We start from the raw sequence: 26,481 nt of genomic DNA on the forward strand, positions 1-26,481 counted from the left end.
TTCATGCGAATATTCTGAAATCTGCATAAAATGTATTTTTCATTCGGTGTTTTTAACAGCGAACGTTATTTGTATGTGCACGACGTCATCACGCACACACTTTTATCATCAATAGTTTGATTTTTCGCATTTTCAGAAAAACTGTAAGGTTAACGTTATATAGAAATCAATTCGCAGCTAGGCAGGTAGGATACCTACATGAGATTATTATGGATAAAAGCGATATTTGTATTTGTCAAACGGCAGCAAAGCATCGATCACCATGTCATCAGAATAAGACCCTCTAACGTTACATGTATTGGAAAGGAGTGTCAAACTCATCCACGTGCACTTTGACCAACCTGTGAAATGCATAATTGATTTAATCTGTAGCCTAATAAACTGCATGGTTTCACGAGTCGTACTGTGAGGAACACACAACATATAATTGCGTGATGGTTATTTTATCATTATTTGCGCATAAAGGCGTTTCCACCGCAATTTCTCGCATAATTAATTTTACAGACGGAAAAATGCCACCATGTTGAACGAACAAATTGTCTTTCGGCATTTATAAAATTGTACCGGCATATCCTGTTTCCATCAACCGGTCGGATGTGACTTTTTTCATGCGTCAGGTAATTCATCCACATGAAATGGCTGGATGGACCTGGTTACTGATGATGAACATGAGTTTCTTTGATAAGTACCTAGGCAGAACTACCAGGGATTAGGGAACAACATAGTCCTGCCCGCTCAACCCTGCTTACAACACACAAACCAAATGTAAACCTTGTGAAACAAATGCTAAATCCTCACACACAATATATACAAAAGTATGTGGACACCTTCGAATGAGTGGATTTGGCTACTTCAGCCACAACTGTTGCTGACAGGTGTATAACATCGAGCACACAGCCATGCAATCTCCATAGACACATATTGGCAGTAGAATTGCTTTAGTGAAGAGCTAAGTTACTTTCAATGTGGCACCGTCACAGGATGCCACCTTTCCAACAAGTCAGTTTGTCTAATTTCTGCCCTGCTAGAGCTGCCCCGGTCAACTGTATGTACTGTTATTGTGAAGTGGAAACATCTAGGAGCAACAACAGCCATGAAGTGGTAGGCCACCAAGCTCACAGAATGAAACCACAGAGTGCTGAAGCGCGATACGCGTTCCTTGGTTGGAACACTCACTACCAAGTTCCAAAGTGCCTCTGGAAGCAACATCAGCACAAGAACTGTTAGTCGGGAGCTTCAAGAAATGTGTTTCCATGTCGGAACAGCCGCACACAAGCCTAAGATCACCATGCGCAATGCTAAGTGTTGGCTGGAGTGGTGTAAAGCTCGCCGCCATTGGACTCTGGAGCAGGAGTGATGAATCACGGCTTCACCATACTGCAGTCCGAAAGACTAATCTGTTTTTGCGGATGCCAGGAGAACGCTACTTGACCCAATGCATAGTGCCAACTGTGAAGTTTGGTGGTGGAGGAACAATGGTCTAGGATGGTTTTTCATGGTTTGGGCTAGGCCTCTTAGTTCCAGTGAAGGGAAATCTTAACACTGCAGCATAAAATGACATTCTAGACGATTCTGTGCTTGCAACTTTGTGGCAAAAGTTTTGGGTTGGCCCTTTCCTGTTTCAGCATGACAATTTCCCCGTGCACAAAGTGAGGTCCATACAGAAATGGTTTGTTGAGATCGGTATGAAAGAACTTGACTGGCCTGCACAGAGCCCTTACTTCAACTCCATGAATTAGAACACCAACTGCGTACTACCTCACTAATGCTCTTGTGACTGAATGGAAGCAAGTCCCTGCAGCAATGTTCCAGCATCTAGTGGAAAACCTTCCCAGAAGAGTGGAGTCTGTTAAAGCAGCAAAGGGGGTACAACTCAATATTAATGCCCATCATTTTGGAATGAGATGCTCAACGAGCAGGTCTCCACATACTTTTGGTCATGTAGCGTAGATGCTTGACAATGCAGCAATTACTACACATTACTTTGCAAAACAAAGGTACTTATTATTATCATCACACGTGGATACTAATGTAATAAGAAAGATAAGTATAACTAACCCTGCATAGTTAATGTGTGTCGTTTATAGTGGGAGCAAATTAAGCACAGTGGCCAGAAGAGGCAAGGGTTAGGGTTAGGGTTAAGGTCAAAGCCAAGCACGAGTTTGCAAGATGCTATTTCCGTCAAGGAACGCCTCCTCTGAAGTGGGCGTGTTGACAAACTAAATTCGATCTGGCACTTCTAAACAACGTAATTTAAAAAAAAACTTTGGCAAATCGTCAAGTCTATAAAACGTAGTGCATTGTGTTCGTGACATATTTATTGAGATCAGATGTTTCATCGATGAGAAAATTAGCGGCCCAGTTTCAAATAGTTCCATCCTCGCCCACTATCCACGACTGGACTTTCTCTCACTACCATATTTGGTGGAGAGAACGTTCTGCGTTACCCCTTCTGTCTGTGCAGGGTTGCCATGTTTGTAGTTTAGGGCTACTTTGACAACGTAGTGGTGAAAATCTATTGGTCGCGGGTTGCGTGTTTTTGGGCATTTTCTAAATTGCACCGCGGCCCCCATGGCATTTCTCTTAAAAAATATATATTTCACTGTGACCTGCTGCTGACCGTCAGGCAGTGATTGACGCAATTACTGAACTTGAGGAAAGAGTAGCACGCGTGCACATCGTGACTACGTTTTTACCATTTGTAGGTAGGCTATTTAGATAATAATTATGGGGACACCTATTTCCAAAACTTTTTCCTGCACATCAAGAAATAATGGAGGCAAAGTAGTGGAAAACGACTTTGGGCGCACTACAGCTCGTTACATCAATATTCTAATGTAGACTTTGCCTTCAAGCGAAGTGTTTTATGCGTGCTCAGTTCTTGGGTCTCGGGGGCTCCCGGAGTAGAAATTATAAATGGAAGTTCGGGAACTCCCTCGCGTGGTTCTTTTATGTGGAGAATGATACATTTGACTCTGTTGTAGCCTATTAATTTGTATACCATTGTAGACTACCATTTGATACAATAAATATGTTGAAATTATGATATCATTTAGTCATTGCAAATCAATGTGCCACTTGTGTAGCCTACATGGGTCTGGCAAACCAATTTAATAAATAGCCTATAACTGTTGTAGCATTGTGTTATTATGCAATTATTAATGGGAATGTTTAGTTAAATACATTTGAAGTTATCTAAACTCTATCGCAATTGCCGGTCAATTGTTAGAACGCATTAGATTGACGGTAACTAGTCAGATTAGGCTACAGGTTTTTTTTTTAAATATCCAAAAAACTAGCTGTTGTTGACAAGCATATTCTGTTCCTAATTCACTAACATCAAACGTTTTAGAACACCTACTCATTCAAGGTTTTGATGTCTTCACTATTATTCTACGATGTAGAAAATAGTAAAACATAAAGAAAAAACCTTGAATAAATCTCCTGTCTGATTTATCAATATTTATGCACATGCACAAAAGGGATTTAATTACAATTATAAACCTGGTTCAAACCCTGAATGCTGCTTGGCTGAAAGCCTTGATATATCAGACCATATACCACCGGTATGACAGACATTTACTTTTTACTGTTCAAATTACATAGCAATAAGGCACCCCTGGGGGTTGTGTTATATGGCCAATATACCACAACTAATGACTGTATTAGCAGTGTATTAATAAACCAATTAGGCACATTTGGGCAGACTTGATACAATATGTTGAACAGAATGGAATGGTTCATTGGATCAGTCTAAAACGTTGCACATACATTACTGCCATCTATTGGCCAAAGTCTAAATTGAACCTAAACTGGAATAATACATTGTGGCCTTTCTCTTCAATTTCAAATATGATTAAAAATGAATAAAAAAATACACGTTTTTCCTTTGCTTTGTATTATCTTTTACCAGATATAATGTGCTATATTCTCCTACTTAATTTCACATTTCCACAAACTTCAAAGTGTTTCAAGAATATGCATATCCTTGCTTCAGGTCCGGAGCTACAGACAGTTAGTTACATTTGGGTATGTCATTTTAGGCGAAAAAAAAAAAAGGATCCGATCCTTTTCCTTTATAGCAGTCAAACGAGTTAAATTAACAGCCATTGATGGAAGATGATCTGGTGAGTTTAATAAAGGCAAATGATCTTTTCTCTTATGATATAGTCAAATGATTTTATTATGTCATGTCATAGCTAGCAACAATTATTATTTTGAGGGAAACCGAATTTTGCTTCAAATGTTGGTATACGTTACTACGATATTCCTTCTTAGTTGACTCGATAACAATATGGGAAAAGGTTTATTGTATAAAAAGGGCTAATTTTCAGACCTTTTGAGCAGTTTTTAAGTGGTCATTGGTCAATCAATACATTTTAGCTGTTTAAAACCACACGGTGGTAATATAACAGCCGTTTGAGTAACTTTGTTTGACAAAAAGACAGCACGGGATGATTTCCTAGTTGTCTGATTGCGCTTTTAGCCGAATGTATGTACATTGGAATAATGTATATTTTATATTTGTAATGAATTACATGTTAATTGGATACGTTTTGTGTTGCATTTTGGTAAATGTGGTTTACTACTACTCGGGCCGAATCTCATGATCAAATTTGGAACAACAAGTATCTCAGGACACGTGGTAGATAGGAGCAAAAATAGTGTATCTAGATGAATACATCTAAATGATATGTCAGCTCAATATACTAAATTAAGATTGAGGAAAAACACGAGAGAAACCATAATGTTTTCGGGAGAAGAAAAAAACTACATTGGTCGCATGTGGAAGTAATCGAGGAACGCTTCCAGTCGACGACAGTTTATGACGTTGAGCTCTATTTTTTCTGGTCGATATCAATACTTTCTGATGAATTTCACGGACGTTTGCCATTGCAAATGACTTATTTCTCATGACAAAAAGAAAGAGGACCCGCTAACTCCACAATAGTAGCAGGCATGTCAGAGTCTGGTCACACGCGGTTTTGTGCAATTAACGTTAGCTAGCTGCTGTGTTTTCCTTTCGTGAACTGCTCTGTCTTGCCAGGCATATTTAGTAACGTTAATGTATTATTGCAGAAATGTAACAGGAGTCGACTGTAGTTGCTAGCAAACGTTACATAAAACCAGTCTTACCAAATAATAGAAGAGAGAGAGAGAGGACTTAAACGTTACATGTTGGGCATTAGCTACAAGGTAGCGTTGCAACTTGGCAATAATAGTTAACGTTACCTAGTTTAGCTTTACTTGCTAGCGTACTAGTGTGGGTTCGCTACTTTGACAGCTCTCATTACTCTTAACACTTGCAATATTAGCTACTAATGTTACTACAGCGAACACCTTAGTTAAAGTTAGTTAGCTCGCTGAATTATCTGGTTGGCAGTGCCGTTGAGCGTTCAACGGGTAACGAACCTAGCCATCTTATTTTAAGTTATTTGTACGAACATATTTGCCCTATTTTGCCACAATGTTCAAGCTTTGTCTTCAGATAGCTCTACGACCCACCATCCCAACAAGAGCAGTGCTGGAAAGTGTCACGGTCAGAAAGGTTTTGAAGGTGTCCCACTTGCAAAGTTGTTGGATGGGAACGCTCGGACGCAACGAGCCGCGGGAACCCCTAAACTCTCCGAAAAGAGCGAAAGAATTCATCTACAGCCTTCACCCCAAAGAAAGAACATGCTTGCTGAAAGAACTGCAGAGCTTTGAATCCATAGCTATCGCTCAAGGTAAGATGATAACAGATCTTGCAAGTTCCTCTCCCATTTTTATAATGATTGACATTCCCTCCCTCCGCAGGCAGGGTGACTGTGTGTTTCCTATTCTTATAGTGATGTCAGGAATGTTGAAACTTCCCACCCCAAGTTAGTCGCTATCGTGGTGGGAACAAGTGTCCTCCACTTTTATCTATTGGGATATTCTGGGCAACATTTCAGTCATACATTTGTTGTTTATTTTTGTATTTTCAATAGTCACTATTAGGATAAAGTAATTGCTGTTGTCAAGTCAACTGACAGGCTACCATTTCATTAATTTCATTTTTCTTAACTTGTGTTTGACCAGCACAACTATGGGTGTTTTTTGTTGTTGTTTTTATCCTGAAGAAGTTCCTAATACGGTGTAAAGTGTCCCTCAGCTTTGTAGTTTAACATTTGTAGCCTTTTTGAATGGCCTTCAATAGGGAAAAACGTAGTGCAATGGTCTTCAAGTGCAAAAACTTTGAAGGTGTCCCACTTGCAAAGTTGTGGCAGATGTAATTTCATCCACAAACACATAAAAAAAAATATATATATATATATATATATATATATACACACACGTATGTTGACAACACTTAGAATTATTGGACTTGGCTATTTCAGCCACACCCGTTGCTTACATGTGTATAAAATCGAGCACACAGCCATGCAATCTCAATTGGCAGTAGAATGGCCTTACTGAAGAGCTCAGTTACTTTCAACGTGGCACCAACAAGTCAGTTCGTCAAATTTCTGCACTGTTAGAGCTGCCCCGGTCAACTGTAAGTGCTGTTTATGTGAAGTGAAAACGTTTAGAACAACAACGGCTCAGCCGTGACGTGGTAGGCCACACAAGCTCCCAGAACGGGGCTGAAGTGCGTAGTGTGTACAAATCGTCTGTCCTCGCTTGCAACACTTACTACCGAGTTCCAAATTGTCTCTGGAAGCAACGTCAGCATGAGAACTGTGGCTGAAACTTAATGAAATGGGTTTCCATGGCCCACCAGCCACACAAGCCTAAGATCACCATGTGCAATACCAAGCTTCGGCTGGAGTGGTGTAAAGCTCGCTGCCATTGGACTCTGGAGCAGTGGAAACACGTTCTCTGGAGTGATGGATCATGCTTCGCAGATGCCAGGAGAAGACTACCTGCCCCAATGTATAGTGCTAACTGTAAAGTTTGGTGGAGGAGGAATAATTGTCTGTAGCTGTTTTTCATGGTTTGGGCTATGCCCCTTAGTTCCAGTGAAGGGAAGTTTTAACGCTACAGCATACAATGACATTCTAGATTATTCTGTGCTTGCAACTTTGTGGCAACAGTTTGGGGAAGGCCCTTTCCTGTTTCAGCACAAAGTGAGGTCCACACAGATTGTTTGTAGATCGGTGTGGAAGAACTTGACTGGCCTGCATACCTTTTGGATGAATTGAATGGCCTCCGCCAACTCCTGGACAGTCTGTGGTGCAACGTGGCGTTGGTGGATGGAGCGAGACATGATATCCCAGATGTGCTCAATTGGATTCAGGTCTGGGGAACGGGCGGGCCAGTCCATAGCATCAATGCTTTCCTCTTGCAGGAACTGCTGACACACTCCAGCCACATGAAGTCTAGCATTGTCTTGCATTAGGAGGAACCCAGGGCCAACCGCACCAGCATATGGTCTCACAAAGGGTCTGAGGATCTCATCTCGGTACCTAATGGCAGTCAGGCTACCTCTGGCGAGCACATGGAGGCCCCCCGCTGTGCGGCCCCCCAAATAAATGCCACCCCACACCATGACTGACCCGCCGCCAAACCGGTCATGCTGGAGGATGTTGCAGGCAGCAGAACGTTCTCCACGGCGTCTCCAGACTGTCACGTCTGTCACGTGCTCAGTGTGAACCTGCTTTCATCTGTGAAGAGCACAGGGCGCCAGTGGCGAATTTGCCAATCTTGGTGTTCTCTGGCAAATGCCAAACGTCCTGCACGGTGTTGGGCTGTAAGCACAACCCCCACCTGTGGACGTCTGGCCCTCATACCACCCTCATGGAGTCTGTTTCTGACCGTTTGAGCAGACACATGCACATTTGTGGCCTGCTGGAGGTCCTTTTGCAGGGCTCTGGCAGTGCTCCTCCTGCTCCTCCTTGCACAAAGGCGGAGGTAGCGGTCCTGCTGCTGGGTTGTTGCCCTTCTACGGCCTCCTCCACGTCTCCTGAAGTACTGGCCTGTCTCCTGGTAGCGCCTCCATGCTCTGGACACTACGCTGACAAACACAGCAAAGCCACAGCTCGCATTGATGTGCCATCCTGGATGAGCTGCACTACCTGAGCCACTTGTGTGGGTTGTAGACTCCGTCTCATGCTACCACTAGAGTGAAAGCACCGCCTGCATTCAAAAGTGACCAAAACATCAGCCAGGAAGCATAGGAACTGAGAAGTGGTCTGTGGTTATCCCCTGCAGAACCACTCCTTTATTGAGGGTGTCTTGCTAATTGCCTATAATTTCCACCTGTTGTCTATTCCATTTGCACAACAGCATGTGAAATGTATTGTCAATCAGTGTTGCTTCCTAAGTGGACAGTTTGATTTCACAGAAGTGTGATTGACTTGGAGTTACATTGTGTTGTTTAAGTGTTCCCTTTATTTTTTTGAGCAGTGTATATTTCCACGCTGAGTTTTGAATAATACAGTGAAAGTGATGAGAATTCCCATTTTAGTGTAAGAGCTGTTTGAAATGACAGTTTGAAATTTCAGCCTGTTTTGGTGAGGTGTAGTTTTGGACTGCCTGGTGACATCACCAGGCCAAACATTTGTTAATAGACCAATAGGAAAGAGTTCCCCTCTGCCAACAACAGCTAGTTTTCGGGTTTCCCCTCCCCACTCAGACCACTCCTAGACAGTCCTAGCAACATTCTTGTTTGAGAAATTGCAAATGATATTAATAACGACCTTATTGGACCGTTTTAAGTAGCCTAGTTGAAGATGTTATTGATCAAACCTTGTGAAACTGACACATTTTCATTTTCGTCCAAAACAACTTTATATCGTATGATTGGCATTGATTTGACTGCTTGCACATGTGCAATTTGGCGCAGGACTGTTTTTCTGCACATGAGCTTAGCTAGCCAATGTCACCATGACATCACAAGTTTTTGCCTATTTTCATACTGCATTTGTTTTTGATACAATCGTGAAGCCCATTCGAAAGATTGGGGGGACATGATACGGAAGCAAAGAGGAAGGGATGGTTACTTCCACCGGTTATGGCAGCCATGCAGTGCATGTTCATTGCACAACCTTACCAAATGCTTATGCCATTTTGTGTGTTTGGTGCTGCAGTGGTATCTGACGGCATTTGGAGGACCATACTATGCTATGGTGTCTCTGCAGCTGAATGTCTTCTCATTCCAAAGTATGCCGCATCATACACATTAGCAATAGGCCTACTTCAGGGATGAAATCAGACTTGACAATGTAGCCTATGGGTCATGTATGACTGCCATACCATGTAACTCCCTGGTGGGGACTTCTTGTTCCATTCATCCTTGTCAGTAGGGTTGGGCGATATTATGATTGTATCGGATATCGAAGATGATTTACCGCTATCGTGATGTGACAGACGATTTCAACTTGACTGGCACCACGCAGCCTACAGCAGGGCAATGCCAAGTGGCCTATTCCTTTGCTATAGCCTGAATAACCTATTTCAATAACTGTTATAAACTACAAGCTAAGATTTTCACCAAAGCAGCGCATTCTCAATGTTGGATGATCTGGGCAATATAGCTGAAGCCCATTACATTGCAACGATTGTAACTAGCTAGCCATTTCACTTCGGTTACACCAACCTCATCTCGGGAGTTGATAGGCTTGAAGTCATAAACAGCGCAATGCTTGACGCACAACGAAGAGCTGCTGGCAAAACGCACAAAAGTGCTGTTTGAATGAATGTTTACGCGCCCGCTTCTGCCTACCACCACTCAGTCAGATACTTAGATACTTGTATGCTTGTATGCTCAGTAAGAGTATATGCAACGCAGGACACGCTAGAAAATATCTAGTAATATCATCAACCATGTGTAGTTAACTAGTGATTATGATTGATTGTTTTTTATAAGATAAGTTTAATGCTAGCTAGAAACTTACCTTGGCTTACTGCATTCGCGTAACAGGCAGTCTCTGTGTGGAGTGCAACGAGAGAGAGGCAGGTCGTTATTGTGTTGGACAAGTTAACTGTAAGGATGCAAGATTGAATCCCCCGAGCTGAAAATCTGTCGTTCTGCCCCTGAACAAGGCAGTTAACCCACCGTTCCTAGGCCATCATTGAAAATAAGAGTCTGACTTGCCTTAACTGACTTGCCTAGCTAAATAAGAGTATAAAAAATAATAATCAAATTTAAAATATCGGCAAATTGGCGCCCAAAAATACAGATTTCCGATTGTTATGAAAACTTGAAATCGGCCCTAATTAATCGGCCATTCCGATTAATCGGTCGACCTCTATTACGTATGTCCCCATTACCAGTAAAACATAATCAAAACCTATTTCTTTCACTTGCTGTGCGACACGTCAAATAACACTATTCGACACGTCAAATAACACTATTCGACACGTCATATAACACTATTCGACACGTCATATAACACTATTCGACACGTCATATAACACTATTCGACACGTCAAATAACACTATTCGACAGGTCAAATAACACTATTCTACACGTCAAATAACACTTCGACACGTCAGGACCTGAATACGACTGCACGTCACATAATAATTGAACGCGTTCATTCATTTTTTTAACGTTATTACACATTGAATACACTCACTCGTATTTCATATGTCACAACGATTCATGACCAATGCTGGTCATTAAAAAAAAAGCTAGCTAGCTCATGGATGCAAACAATGTTCATCCCCAAAAACATAGCAAAACGTCAATCTGTTTCAGTAGCTATAGTTAGCTAGCTAACTATATAGCTAGGTGTCATCATCTAAAATAACCCTAATTTATAAGACAGTTCTTACTTGATTAATGGTGGTCGGACCCATCTATGTGACGCTAGCCACAATAGTTGACTTTGCGGTTAGCCTTCAAAATAAAAGTATGTCATTGACAGTGATGCAAATTAATACAAATAGTATAATTATGCCATAATTGAATAGATGCTAAACATGGTTGGAATGTTATATAAAATCAACAATTTGTTAATTTGACAATCTGTTGAAATCACACTAGATGTATTATACTTTAGAATTGCTTTGGGGGCATACTTATTTCATTGTACAGCCATACCAATGGATTGTGGATCAATGACATGGGGTATCAGTCTACTCAGTGACACCCAGAGAACATTAGCACCATAGCCCTTTTTGCTGGACTCTGAAACAACTGTGAATTGAGCCACATTTATTGTCAACCTATGTGTGTTGAACACTATTCCTAAGCAAAAACAATACTGCGTGGATGTTTTGGAGTCTAATAACTCTGAGGAGGACTTTTGGAAAAAATATCTTGCGTATTGAGTTGACTGATACCCCACTTCATTGATCCCCAATCCTTAGGGAAAGCTGTACAGTGCAATATGAATGTCAATTCACACAATAGGCTGACTGGGGAGGTGATTTCACACAGTCACAGTCCCGCGATAAGAGCTACACAGAACACAGTTGTGTTCTGTGGGTGTCACTGAGTAGACTGATACCCCATTTCATTGCTTCACATTCCAACCTTGTTTAACATTATCTAGTCTAAATATGGCATGATTCCACCAATTGTAACCTTCTGTATCACTTTCAAAGAGGTACTTTTATTTCGAAGGCAAACCGCAAATTCCACTATTGTGCCTAATCCTTAGTGTGGCTAGCTTCATAACACATAACCCGGTCCGGTTGAGCCTCACTAGCCAGATGAAGCTATCTGGCTGCTTATAATGTTAGCTTTGGGCAACAGGGTTAAGTAGCTGGCTAGCTATTTATTTCATTAGGTAACCTAGCTAATACTTACTCATAAGGATTCCTGAATCGTTGCTAAGAATAATGAAAATTACTGCAATTTCTACTGGTCATTGTTTTCAGGCTGATTGTATTGGGGCAAGCTAGTTACCAAGCTAAAGCTAGCTAGTTACCTCAGAAGTTGCGGTCAAACAAATAATGCTTTATTACCAACGCGGTATTGTAATCACATCGTTCGTGGCCAGTGTTTGCTTGTTTGCAGACGTTTTTGTACAGCTTTGACAGTGCTACTGATTGTAGTGATGGAGCTTGGCTTGCATGTGCAAATTCAGAACACACAACATTCTATAATAGAACTGGGTTATTTGACGTGTGAAATTAAGCTTATTTAACTCGTCAAATAGTGTTATTTGACGTATCTTTTTTTTGACACCCAAACGGCGTTCCATAGTATGTCATGAAGCTAATAGCAGTGACGCCATTACTGTGTAACTCCGGTAGGGCAACATCTGAAAAATAGCGCTCTTGGTAGTGTGTACTGGTGCTCGACCAGTTGCCGAAAGCCAAAATCACCCTTGACAAAGAACGGTTGATTGTCAAGGGCAATGAATTCCATTATCTTTGCATTAATGGATTTCACCTTTGAGTTGTCTCGCTGAAACGTTCTTACTCTTTCAAATGACTGCTCGACTTGTTGACTGCTCGATCCACACAGCAGACATTGTGGGCTAATTTAGGAATTCTGTGTTGCACGTGTAGCGCAACATTTTAGTTGACACCATTACGTCATGTACCTACCTACGTTATATAGGTATGCACGTCAGCTTTGACATCGGTTTTTAACATCGGCGTTAAACTAGACATCGGGCCGATACCGATATTGTCATTTTTAGCTAACATCGTCCGATTCCGATATGTTCACCGATGTTTTTTAAATTTGATTTATTATTATATATGTATTTTTATTTATTTAAAATCATATCGTGCATCCCTTGTAAACTGTCATGGTCAAAACCTATAGATTCAATGTTGTTAAGATAGGGAGAGGTTTGTCCATAATAAAGATGCTCTGCTTTTTTGACACCACACCACACAGAGCACATCCTGCAGGCTTTAGTTTTATCTAATCTTGATTATTGTTAAGTCATATTGTCAAGTGCTGCAAAGAAAGTCCTAGTTAAGCTGCAGCTGGCCCAGAACAGAGCGGCTCTTCATTGGCTAAGAGTTGAGGAAAGACTGACTGCATCACTTGTTTTTATAAGAAACATTATTGTGTTGGAAATTCCCAATTGTTTGCATAGTCAACTTACACACAACACTGACACACGCACACTTACCCCACCACTTACCCTACCAGACATGTCTTTTCACAGTCCCCAGGTCCAGAACAAATTCAAGGAAACGTACAGTATTATACAGAGCCATGAGTGCATGGAACTCCCATCTTAAATAGCGGAAGTGAACAGCAAACCTGTTTTTTTTTTTTTTAAACAGTGACCTTCTTGTTGTGTGTATCTCATAAATGCGCACACACACTACATGTTTATGTTTTTAAATGTATGTAAATTGTAAAGTCTTTTGTCTCTATTGTATTTTTTGTAGTGTCGGACCCCAGTACGACTAGCTGTCGCTAATGGGGATCCTAATAAATCAAAATCCTCGACTTTAACCCTGGGAGAAATATGTAAGCTTGAAGTACAGTGACCTTTTCCAGAGCTCATTCCTGACCCTCCCTCATGCCAGCTGGTCTCTCTTGGAGCAGGCCTCTGACAGATGGGCTCTCTCCACCATGTCCCTGTTATGCCAGCCTCTGGTAAATACCCAGGAAACCACTTGAGTACTGTTAGCCCTGATGCCTCCTTGGTCATGCATTCAGAGCTTTAAATGGACAACCATCATGCAATTCATGTTCTCCTTTTCCCAGAAGTGTTCATTCTATATATGAATGACTGCAGTGGCTAATGAGAAGAGCCTAATGTTTTGCACTGGTGCTCATTATAGTTGTATTTTTATAGTGAAATTGTAGAGGGTTCACGAGGTAGACCTAGGCGTTTATCTTCTTTAATTGTACATCCAATGTCAATGCATTATGAGGATCATTTTCTCTTGCTGTTTGAACTGAAATGATAAAAGCCACCCAGTCAGGTGAGTTAACTTTTGACATCCAGTACATAACGTACCTCACAGCTTATTATTTAATGTTTGAGGAATTGAGGAAGACCTACCCAGTCAGGTGAGTTAAACTGTAGTGTGACAATGTACTTCAGCTCTCAGTAGATGAAGCCCTTTTTCCATAAAGGTCCCAGTGAAACTACTTTTACACACACAGTCATGCCCAAATCTTCTTTTTATGTGCCCCGTATCCCCCTTTTTCCCCCCTCCAGACTCTGAGGTGTCCAGCTCCACAAGCCAGTTGCGTGGCCAGAGTGAGACACCTGAAGGAGAAGTGGGGTTACAGGGTACAACAATGTGTGTTTTTCTCACAGACAGACTGCAAAACATTTCCCTTGCCTGCTTTGTGTACATTCAGTGTTTCCCCTAAGAACACAGGTTGGGCTTTTTAGGAATTGTTGTTTTCATTTTATCTCCTGCTCTCAATGACATCACCAGCCAATTCTATATTAACCCCAAATGATGTTTTGCTAACGTAATGTTACTGTAACTTAGCTAACAATTATTACATACTGTACATCTATTAATAGGGTTGGTTCATGGAGATAGTTAGAGGATGCCACATGTCTGTGAGAGTACATTTTCTTCTACTACTATGAGTTGGAGTGTGTTGTTTGAATCGGTATAAAGCCTAGGTTGTTGATTTACTGCCACCTGCAGTTATAGAAGGTTTGCTCACGAGTCTAATTCATTGGCTGATCCCTCCTGATGACCAGGATGGAATTATGTGATCCTTCCTTAACCAATAAGAAGGCCCACCCAGTGACTCCTTAAAAATGGTGAAAGTCCTTAATGGCGCTGCCCATGCTAAAACAGGCTTTTGGGCAAGAGTCTTCTATCTACATTATCTCTATGGGTTGGCTACACTAGTTACCTTGGAGGTTTCTCGGACGATCTGATGAGAATCTGACAAAGATAAGTTGTTGTAACTTGTCACTCTGATCTTAAACTCTAGTCTGCAGGAATATTTTTGTTCCGGCAATGATTTAGCATTTAGCTAAATGAATATAGGGGAAACACTGACGTTACTCAAGTTTGTCCATACTGTTGCTACATTATCATCTGGCATGACAATCCAATGCTGCTGCCTTGTTCCATGTTACTCTGTGTTCAACATGAAATCCCCAGGAGAGTCAGTTTAGTGATTCAGGTAACTCTTTTCTTTTTTCACATTCTTGTTTGTCACTAGTTGTGAGGCTTGTGATTACAACATCGGCCTAAACAGCGGTCAACACAGAAATTGCCCTGAATGTCAAGGGGCACTGTGGCATTTCAGTAATGGGCTATTTAATATGTTAATCCTGTGAACCAAACCTTAAGGCCCTATTCCCACTACGAGATATGAAGGAGAGTCTGAGGAGCGGAGTGGCAAGAAGGATTTCTACTTTTCAATTCACATTACATCCTTACCTTTCGTTGTGGCTGGCGATGCGACACTCTTGGTCCGCAGCTCAAATTGACCTTAAATATCACAGTAGTCAGTAAACACAAACTATTCAACAATGACAAACTTTTCTTTGAAAACATTTTACACTATTGAATAATGCAACCAACCTATATGACAATTTACAAGCATGTGCAGACAAAGGGTTTATTTTCTTGTCTGTAGGCTACAGTAATTTCATTTGTCTTGAAGCTAAATTGTAGAGTTGCTAGCTGCATGTCTTCATCAAGTAACGTTAGCCTATCTAAAATTAACGATTTTAAACCTCTCAAGTACAGTAGGCCTACTTTACAACAAACCAGGCTTCATGTTTTTAATCAATATCATACAAATCATTACATGTGCTAAAAGCAAATAGCAACTGAAAACGTGGGTATAAGTGAATACACTGCGACAAGCGGTTTTATATGGAAGCCCAAGCCCACTACCAAAATAGTTTTTATAAATTGCCTTATGATTTGTCAATGTGCACAATTAGTCTGTGCTTCAGTCTGATCAACTGTAGCTTACTGATAACAACCACAGCTGCAGGTAGCCTAGAGAAGCCTAAGTAAAAAATAAAACATGAATGGAAGTAAATATGGAAGTAGTTTAGTGGCTAAAATAAGGGGTTAAATAGGTGATCTTTCTTATCGCTCAGATACAAGACACTTCACAACAAACTTATTTATTTTTTTTAAATTTTTTTTTATAAACGTTTATGGTCTAAATTCAACGTTTCATCCATAGATTTTTTTTTAGTACCTTAAGGAGTCTTAAAATAGAATAGCTAAATGATTACCACCCCCCCACCGCCGCCAACTTAGTAATGGCTTAGACTCTAGAGAGGGATTTATTAAACGGGTTTCTTCTTTTCAGAGCTCTTTGGTGAGCATTTTGATGTTCTTGTGTGGTTGCTATAAAGTCATCATTTTATTTTTATATTGTTATGGTCCTTAGGTTGTCTGAGCAAGATAGTAGTTAGATTCCATAGAGATTGTAAAATGAGTGCACTGCCCTAACTTCTTCACTGGGAAACAACACATATTGGCACATCTCCCTGTCCCGCTCCAATTTAATTTGGGAAATATTTACATCCACTACTTTAATTGGGGAGAATTAATTGGCCCTCAAAAGAATAGCAGACTAAAGACGAACACATCTCCTCTCCAATTCCGTCCTAGCAGCAGGTAGTCCTGCACTTCCCCTGTTAAGCCTTTCTAATGTGTTGGAGTGCCAGTTCCTCAGAACTGTGACAGCGGGCAGATGGTGGTGACTATTGCCACAGACAGCAGGAGTAGACACTTCTGTAATTAGGCAGTTTCACATGCACCACTTCAGCTAAGCTCTGAGGGAAATGACTCATCAGCACTGCTGCTGCCTGCTGTGACCGTTATTGTTTAGAAGGGTAATATAGCGGGAGGGGTTGGACATTGGAGTGACCGATGACAAATATGTAGCCTTATGCTATATCTCATTGAACATTGCCTGAAGTCATTGCCGGAAGTCTAGTGGCTGCAGATTGCACAGATATCAATTTTGTCATCTAGAAGTTTATTGATATTTTCCCATCAGCCAAGTGTCCTCGAGTCAACAGAAATTAAATAAGCTTTTGTTGTGTAGCATGGTGTTGTGCCGCAAGGCGTTGTGTTGCATGGCGTTGTGCCGCAAGGCGTTGTGTTGCATGGCCTTGTGCCGCAAGGCGTTGTGTTGCATGGCCTTGTGCCGCAAGGCGTTGTGTTGCATGGCCTTGTGCCGCAAGGCGTTGTGTTGCATGGCCTTGTGCCGCAAGGCGTTGTGTTGCATGGCCTTGTGCCGCAAGGCGTTGTGTTGCATGGCCTTGTGCCGCAAGGCGTTGTGTTGCATGGCCTTGTGCCGCAAGGCGTTGTGTTGCATGGCCTTGTGCCGCAAGGCGTTGTGTTGCATGGCCTTGTGCCGCAAGGCGTTGTGTTGCATGGCCTTGTGCCGCAAGGCGTTGTGTTGCCTTAGGGTTACCTACAGACTTTGACCATGCCCCCTGCTCAACTCGTTTACTCGGTCACTAGCAAGCAGTTTATTATGGGTTTTATAGCGACACTCTCCCTCAGTGGGAGGTTCTACACTCCACACTGAAAGCCTGTTCTCTTCTATGAGCTGCTGTGCAGTCATGAGCATATTGACCCGCTGTTCTGATTAATTAGTATTCCATGACGGTCAATAGTATTTCCATTCTCATTAACGTCAGCTGGCGGTCACCTCGCCTTAATCTTGGGTTCACTTTTCCAGAAATAGCACCCCAGCCCCTCTTGTCTCAAGGTAGGGTCCTTGACCTTTCCAAACGGCATTCATGTTAGAGGTGTGAATCTGTTTAGCACTGGGGTTTGTGTTAGTTTTTCTCAATGAATGAGAGACTACGTAATTTGATAACTGTAATGGGAGACTTTCATGTCTGTCTGAATTCACTCCCACAAAAGTTGACTGGCTAGTAGTCCTATGACTTTTTAAACACACTAACACATTCACTTGGAACATGCCCCTTTAGTTCTCAATGAATATCCTACCAGGAATCTGTTTCTCACAAGACTATAGAATACGGAGCCTCTTGGACAGAGCTGAGTAGTCAGCATTATACAGTGAACATGTTTATATTTGTGCTGAAGAGTTTGCAGTCTACACCTCTGTGCCAAACTTTTTGGGAGAGAAAGCATGAGGGTTGATCAGAATCTGAAATTTCTACCCCAGTGCACATCATTTTTCAGATATGAATCTTTGTTTTTGATCTTGTCTTTCAGAGACTCAAGAGGCTTCACCGCTTACTCGAGCTCAGATCAAATACGGTAAGATAAAAGTGGTCTCTCAAATTATGAATGTAATTTTCTTTATACCATAGAGATTTATAGCTCAAAAGTGCTCAGTGGGATCAAAAGGGTCTATGCTTCCGTAGTCACGTTATACCCCTTTGAAAACGGTTTCTCAAAACTAATGAATTATGGCCTTATCAGCTTTTGTTTCCCAGCAGCTCTACCCGTGCTATTTCTCTTAATGAACCCACAAAATAAACTTAGCAAAAGAAGAAACGTCATCTCACTGTCTACTGCGTTTATGTTCAGCAAACTTAATGTGTAAATATTTGTATGAACTTAAGATTCAACAACTGAGACAAACTGAACAAGTTCCACAGACATGTGACTAACAGAAATGGAATGTGTTCCTGAACAAAGGGAGGGATCAACATCAAAAGTAACAGTCAGTATCTGGTGTGGCCACCAGCTGCAATAAGTACTGCAGTGCATCTCCTCATGGATTGCACCAGATTTGCCAGTTATTGCTGTGAGATGTTACCCCACTCTTCCACCAAGGCACCTGCAAGTTCCCGGACATGTCTGGGGGGGGAATGGCCCTAGCCCTCACCCTCCGATCCAACAGGTCCCAGACGTGCTCAATGGGATTGAGGTCCGGGCTCTTCAGGATGAGCCTGCAGGAGGGTACCACATGGAGGAGGATGTCTTCCCTGTAACGCACAGCGTTGAGATTGCCTGCAATAACAACAAGCTCAATCCGATGATGCTGTGACACAATGCCCCAGACCATGACGGACCCTCCAAATTAATCCCGCTCCAGAGTACAGGCCTCGGTGTAACGCTCATTCCATCGACGATAAACCCGAATCAGACCATCACCCCTGGTGAGGCAAAACCGCGACTCGTCAGTGAAGAGCACTTTTTGCCAGTCCTGTCTGGTCCAGCGATGGTGGGTTTGTGCCCATAGGCGACATTGTTGCCGGTGAGGACCTGCCTTCCAACAGGCCTTCAAGCCCTCAGTCCAGACTCTCTCAGCCTATTGCGGACAGTCTGAGCACTGATAGAGGGATTGTGCGTTCCTGGTGTAACTCGGGCAGTTATTGTTGCCATCCTGTACCTGTCCCGCAGGTGTGCTGTTCGGATGTACCGATCCTGTGCAGGTGTTGTTACACGTGGTCTGCCACTGCGAGGACGATCAGTTTGCCATCCTGTCTCCCTGTAGCGCTGTCTTAGGCATCTCACAGTACGGATATTGCAATTTATTGCCCTGGCCACATCTACAGTCCTCATGCCCCCTTGCAGCATGCCTAAGGCACGTTCACGCAGATGAGCAGGGACCCTGGGCATCTTTCTTTTGGTGTTTTTCAGAGTCAGTAGAAAGGCCTTTTTAGTGTCCTCAGTTTTCATACCTGTGACCTTAATTGCCTACCGTCTGTAAGCTGTTTGGTTCTTAACGACCATTCCACAGTTGCATTTTCATTAATTGTTTATGGTTCATTAAACAAGCATGGGAAACAGTGTTTAAACCCTCTACAAAGAAGATCTGTGAAGTTATTTGGATTTTTACTAATTATCTTTGAAAGACGGGGTTCTGAAAAAGGGACGTTGCTTTTTTGCTGAGTTTACATTAGAAAGTGTATAATGAGGGGAAATGTTCATGTCAGCCATTGAAAAATTACTGCATGCTGTCTGTCAGTAAATACATTTGGATTTTCCTCAATGTCAGTAGGACACTGCCCCATAAACTTACAGTACACACAGGCACAAACATGCAGGCATGTGTGAGTCCCTTAGTGGCACGTGTGTTCTGCTGCCAGTCAATTCCATTACTCAATGGAAAAATGTATATTCACATGCAGAGACCTAACTCCCAAGACAAGTTGATCTTAGCAGCAAATGATAAGAAAATGTTTGTTTTTATTGGGGTTCTATCTTGTTTGCAGTGCTTCTACACAATGCGATCCCCTTTATTGGTTTTGGCTTCCTGGACAATGCCATCATGATTGCAGCAGTAAGTGGTATGACTTTTTCTGGTATTTAAATGTACCTGAATTCATTGTTTGATTTGAACTAGCATTAAAAATGTATTTTGTATTTCACGTTGTTTTCTTTAGATACTGGCCGTGTCTGAATACCCATACCCTTCACGTACTACATAGTATGCAAAAAAAGAAAGTGACATAGTATGTGACATTTCAAAAATAATACTCTGACTGCGTCATCTAATGTGCGATTGCGTTGACTCCCGCCATTTGTTCATTTTGGTACAACCAGTCAATTTATCTGATTATCAGCTGTTGTCAGACATGTAAATCAGAAGAGACGAGTGAATTCTATTAGATCTAACACCAAAATGAGTATGCAGTTTAAGTATGTAGTACACTAGTATGGGTATTCGGCCACTGCCACTGTGAGGATGAAAGGGAACATTGCAAAAAAACATTGGGTGGGAAAGTCAACATGATTGTTAGCCCACCAAGAAACAAATGTCCACGTAATATTTCTGCTTTCTTGACTTTTAGGGAACCCAGATTGAGTTGTCTATAGGTGTCACCTTTGGATTATCTACCATGGCAGGTAAGACTGTTCAATTGTGATCTGAAATGTTCAAATTTGGCAGTAGCTCCTTCAATAAACATTGGTCAGAATACTTCTCAACCTTACAGGGGTCAAATATTTTTCAGGCTATGTTTTTGGAAGCATGTAGGCATCTGTCCCTGATTTTTATGAAGCTCTTCAACTAACATACTTTGTCTATTTGAGCCCTGCTTGTTCCATGGATGGTTACTGCAGCTATTCACATTAGACAAAGCCCCTCCCAATAATTGTGGGATGGTTTTGTTTAGGCTATATACTTTTGTTTAGAGTGGACAGAAAATGCCAGACGGTAGCCACTCCTCAGTAAAACGCCCGACAGCCCGCTTGGAGTTTCCCAAAAGGCACCTAAAGACTCTCTGACCATGAGAAACAAGATTCTCTGGTCTGATGAAACCACGTTTGAACTCTTTGGCCTGAATGCTAAGTGTTTTTGCTTTGTCAGTATTGCCAAGGACCATACGATACGATATTATCACAATACTTAGGTGTCTATGTATTGCGATTCTCACAATACTTTGTATTGTGATTTGACACTAATTGCGATTCGTTCCAAAAAAAATTGATGCAGAAGGATGAGAGAGCCACGAGAAAACAATACGTTTTGATGAGTCATGGAAATAAGAGCTCCCTATTTAAAGCTGCAATATGTATCTTTTTGGGGCGAATTGGCCAAATTTACATAGAAATGTGAGTTATAGATCTATAATTTGCATCCAAATCAAGTCTTAAGAAGAGGTATATGTTCGATGTGTGCTACTTCTACTTTTGGTTTTGCACACCAACTGAAAATACAATATTTGTTGTTATTGAAGAGAATCAAGTGGTTTAGATGGTACAATGATTCTCTACACTAAACTGAAATTATGTAAAGTACTACACATTTATTAACCAGGAAATGGAGGAGCGATTTCTGCATATTGCACCTTTTTTAAAAGATGGAGAACAAGCTATACTGGAATTTTGGTGCATGTACAGCAAACTAGCGTAAAAATAATATTTACATATTTTTTATCTTCCCCCCCCCCCCATATCACTAGATGCAACACTAGTATGTGGAACAGAATCCCTGGACCAATCTAGTGCCTCGGGGATCATTTTTGTAATATCACCACTGTCAAATGAATAACAGTTTGATAATTGAAAACAAGAACATATGCTAGCCAATTCCAATCCTCATAATCAGTGCTGTCTAATGCTGGCACACATTTAATATACATCGATCTACTTGAATGAACTGTGCTTGATATTGGCTTGTCTCATCCATGATTTACCAAGTGCCACCATACATCCACAATGCAATTTACAGTCGCTCCTCATCCCAGTGCGATGCACAAGCAGCATTTTCATGAGGCTTTCAGGGTTTATAGCAGTTGGATCTATGCAGTTCCTTGGGCCTGGTTCATATTGTGACTGACTGCTTATGAAATTAAGTGATAATACAATTCAGTACACTGATCCGATTTTATAAACTGTGCAGACAGTGGCTGACCTTTTTGAACGTTTGAAAAAGGAATCAACATGCCGCAACAGCTGTTAAGCATTGTTTACATGTTTAAACAAGCATCAGGAGCAGTTGTATTGAAAAATGATCTGATTTTAAGAATCGTTTGGTTTAGAGACTGAAATCTCATTCGTCTTCTGTTACAGCTGCAGCTCTTGGGAACCTAGTGTCAGACCTGGCTGGACTTGGGTAAGAGCACCAACCACTTCTCCATTCGGTGTAATATTTAGTCAGTTATATAACTTTCAAAGCCTTGCAAGTATTTCAGGGGTGGGGATCACAAGTTACTGGGTAGACTGGTATGATTTTGACATACACTACATTACCAAAAGTATGTGGACGCCTGCTCGCCGAACATCTAATTTCAAAATCATGGGCATTAATATTAAGTTGGTCCCCCCTTTGCTGCTACAACAGCCTCCACTCTTCTGGGAAGGTTTTCCACTACATGTTGGAACATTGCTGCAGGGACTTGCTTCCATTCAGCCACGAGCATTAGTGAGGTCAGGCACTGATGTTGGGTGATTAGGTCTGGCTCGCAGTCTGCGTTCCAATTCATCCCAAAGGTGTTCGATGGCGTTGAGGTCAGGGCTCTGTTTGGGGAAGGCCAGTCAAGTTCTTCCACACCGATCTCGACAAACCATTTCTGTATGGACTTCGCTTTGTGGACAGGGGCATTGTCATGCTGAAACAGGAAAGGGCCTTCCCCAAACTGTTGCCACAAAGTGGAAGCACAGAATCGTATAAAAGGTTATTGTATGCTGTAGCGTTAAGATTTCCCTTCACTGGAACTAAGGGGCCTAGCCGAACCATGAAAAACAGCCCCAGACCATTATTCCTCCTCCACCAAACTTTACAGTTGGCTCTATGCATTCCAGCAGGTAGCGTTCTCCTGGCATCCGTCAAACCCAGATTAGTTTGTCGGACTGCCAGATGGTGAATCGTGATTCATCACTCCAGAGAACGCGTACCCACTGCTCCAGAGTCCAATGGCAGCAAGCTTTACACCACTCCAGCCAGAGTCAGTTTGAAACATGGTAGTGAATGTTGCAACCGAGGACAGACAATTTTTACGCGCTTCAGCACTCAGCGGACCCATTCTGTGAGCTTGTGCGGCCTACCACTTTGCAGCTGAGCCATTGTTGCTTCTAGACTTCCCACTTCACAATAACAGCACTTACAGTTGACTGACTGGGGCAGCTCTAGCAGGGCAGAAATATTATGAAATGACTTGTTGGAAAGGTGGCATCCTATGACGGTGCCACGTTGAAAATCACTGAGCTCTTCAGTACGGGCTATTCTACCGCCAATATTTTGTCTCTGGAGATTGCATGGCTCTGTGCTCAATTTTTATTTTGTATTTTTTAATACACCTGTCAGCAACGGGTGTGGCTGGAATAGCCAAATCCACTAATTTGAAGGGGTGTCCACATACTGTATGATTGTGATTATTATTTTTTCTTTCTTGAAATGGAATGGTAATACAAATTTTACATGACTACCACAGCTGTGTTTCTTATTGTCTGTCTGTGGGCAGTCTTGCCGGATACGTGGAGGTCCTAGCCTCCAGGCTAGGGATGCAGGTTCCTGACCTCACACCCAAGCAGGCGGACATGTGGCAGACCAGGGTTAGCTCCCACATGGTGAGTGATTTAGAAATGATTACCTTTTATGGGCTGGTCTACTCCTGTACTAAAAATCTTAGTCTGGTTAGGGGAAACTGGCCCTATAAGGTTGAGATATTTAGATGGGTGGGTTACTAGCGATCCATCCGTTCAAAGATTTATGATAACCTTAATAGTAAGAGAAACATGCACAAAACTCAAACTTGTTGAACTTCCATTTGACATGCATTTTTCTCCCGTTGTGTGCAGGGAAAAGGCATTGGAGTCACAATCGGATGCATTCTCGGAATGTTCCCCCTGTTATTCCTAGGGGATGATGAGGATGAGAGCAAGAAAAAAGAAGCACACACCAACACCACAGACTCTTAACAGCATGTGAACCAGCTTTCTGGTCTCAGGGTCAATTGCAAGCTGCATCATCAGCATGATTTTAAATGAATCTCTAACTCTGGAAAACCTTTCTTCTCTATTTCATAATATAATACATGTAATTTATCCAAAGCGACATAGTCATGGGTGCACACATTTTACTTTCGGGTGGTCCCGGTAATCGAACCCACTGTGCTGGCATTGCAAGCGCCATGCTGAGCTACCAAATAACCTTCCAAAAATGTACTATGAGCCATTAGGCTTACAAAGTAGTTGCATTTGATGGCAAGTTATTTTCATAGGATGGATTTTGTAGATGAATTTGCCTAGGAGTTGAAAATGACTTTGAGATGACTTTAAACCAATGTTTTAAGATTGTGAAACAAAGGAACACGTGTGAACTGCTACCTCGATGGCATTTTATTTTTAGGGATTTGAAACGGCAAGAGTTGAACTAGCTTGTGCAATATATATTTTTTCCAAGGATACGTATTTTTTGTTGAAGAATTTCTGTACAGTATATTATGCATTGAACTTTATTGATTTAGTTTGTAAACAAGGAAAAAGCAATTACGCTATGATTATTAGCACTACCAACCCTGTTTTTCAGACGCATAATTACAAACATACCTCTACTATACACGCACTAAATTGAGTGGGTGTAATGCCTTGGGTTCCTAGCATGTCAGGCGTAAGTTGCCTATCTATTCTAACTGCTGATCTATGTCTCTTAGCTTTCACATTTCTTTTTAGCAAAGCCAATTTTCACAGTCCATACCATAGAAGTGCCTCACTTTATTTTCTTCACATCACTCTAACCAAATGTATTTTTATGACCTTTTTAAAAACCAGCACGTAGGAGATTTTATTTTGTGAAGTATTAAACTTCATGTTTGAAAGAACGTCATTGTTAATATGCTTGATTTTAAAGAAATTTAAGGAAACGAAGTAAGCTGAACAACAGAGTAAAACTGCGCACTCACTGTTTGTTGAAATGCAATTACAGCACCTACTATTCCGTTGCCGTTATGATTGACTTTTTGTAGGATAGTTACTGTTTGTTCACTGATAGACAACCATTTGCTTATGGTGGCCTAATCAAACTAGTCATTTATTGTGTGAAAGGATCTTCTTTGTGTTTTCTGTCTATGAATATTGGTGTTCGTTTTTCCGTTTGCCTTTTCGTATTACAGTAAATGCAGTACTTAAACTGTTCATAATGACCCTTATTATTTAAACTATTACTGCCAAATGCAGTTTTTTTTTTGTCACAAGTACTTGGCTGTAAAAAAAAACCTGCATATTTCAGCACAACCAGACTGATAAGAAAACGGGCACCAAGGTGTAACATAAATGCTTTGATGGGTTTTGTTTGAAAGCAATGGAAATGTTCTGTTCTGGGTGACTAGTATTTCTGCAGTTTGATCATGGTCTCACTCCATCCTTTTCTTCAGCGCTAATAGAAGCCATGCACTTGTTCCTCACCTCCTCTGCCCTCTGGTGGACGGAGACATTTTCTATCTGCCCCGACTCGTTCTCCCTACTGCTTATCCTCCTGGCGTCCTCTGTTCTTGCTTGTTGCGCCACTGTTCTGGGCTTGCTGGAGACTCCTGGTCACATGTGCCCTTCAGCTGTTTTAGGCTCTACGGCTCCAGAGACCCTTGATCCACACGCTCTGTCCTCTTCTATTTGGTGTTTGTCTAACTCCACTCCATTGGTCTCTTCTATAGTCTCGGAAATCCCAGACATATGTTGGAACATGTTAATGTGGAAGGTAAGCCATCTTGCATCTCTGGGATGTATTTGGCTCTTGCCAATTTTCTCCTGCAACCTTCATGGGATGTCTCCATCTCTTTCTTCTGTCTTTCGCCTGAACACTTTCTCTATCCCAAACATGTACATCAAGTTTCCTTCAATCTTGTTTGGTGTTCTGTTCTCCAGTTTGATTCCTGTGGTATGGTTCTCTGTGTTTGTCTGTTTTGCCATCTGTATCTGAACCTCACTCCCTGTCATTGCTTTCCAACTCTTCTCTCCCTTCTTGGCTATTGGTCCACCATGATAGTGGTGTCCTCTCACCATGATGTCAAAGCACACCTCGTCTGATTCTTTTTTCTCTTTGTCACCATTAACGACATGATAGAAAGTCTGGCATGGTAATAAGAACTATTCATTTAAACAAACATGGACTTATCTAATGCTCATCCCCACTCTCATGTAAACGACAGGCACATAAAATGTATCTATGCTGCCATGTTTACATACTTATGCCAACAAAAATAGAGAAAATACTGTTTGATCGCTCTTGTATTTTGCAATGATTTAATAAACCGATTTGAACTATTTCA

General features: G+C 41.6%; 1 protein-coding gene across 5 annotated transcripts; it reads left to right on the top strand.

Moving 5' to 3' along the window:
• The first annotated feature begins 4,814 nt into the window (after nt 1-4,814).
• Nucleotides 4,815-26,481, top strand: tmem65 (transmembrane protein 65). 5 transcript variants are annotated; one of them, XR_016488511.1, is made up of 9 exons: nt 4,850-5,196; nt 5,489-5,726; nt 14,053-14,127; nt 18,035-18,079; nt 19,987-20,061; nt 20,566-20,620; nt 22,289-22,331; nt 23,680-23,785; nt 24,017-26,481. XR_016488511.1 is itself a non-coding variant. In XM_021572059.3 (9 exons), exons 1-9 carry the CDS (start codon nt 5,176-5,178, stop codon nt 24,134-24,136), a joined length of 771 nt encoding a protein of 256 aa, XP_021427734.1. In that variant the 5' UTR covers nt 4,850-5,175; the 3' UTR covers nt 24,137-26,481. The 5 variants fall into 5 exon arrangements, 3 of the variants coding, with proteins under 3 accessions (XP_021427735.1, XP_021427734.1, XP_090064811.1); XM_021572059.3 differs by having other exon boundaries at nt 19,987-20,054; XM_021572060.3 differs by lacking the exon at nt 14,053-14,127 and having other exon boundaries at nt 4,815-5,196; nt 19,987-20,054.

The sequence above is a fragment of the Oncorhynchus mykiss genome, chromosome 18 (genome assembly GCF_057628025.1).
Source record: "Oncorhynchus mykiss isolate SJ-2025 chromosome 18, ASM5762802v1, whole genome shotgun sequence".
In the NCBI taxonomy this organism is placed as follows: Eukaryota; Metazoa; Chordata; class Actinopteri; order Salmoniformes; family Salmonidae; genus Oncorhynchus; species Oncorhynchus mykiss.

What these genes read in the sequence shown, in the direction of transcription:
- tmem65 (XM_021572059.3), top strand. Translation starts at nt 5,176, where the DNA reads ATGTTGGGCATTAGCTACAAG. An exon ending in ATGCCATCATGATTGCAGCA is followed by an intron (nt 20,055 to 20,565) that starts GTAAGTGGTATG and finishes CTTGACTTTTAG; the next exon opens with GGAACCCAGATTGAGTTGTC. An exon ending in TCAGACCTGGCTGGACTTGG is followed by an intron (nt 22,332 to 23,679) that starts GTAAGAGCACCA and finishes GTCTGTGGGCAG; the next exon opens with TCTTGCCGGATACGTGGAGG.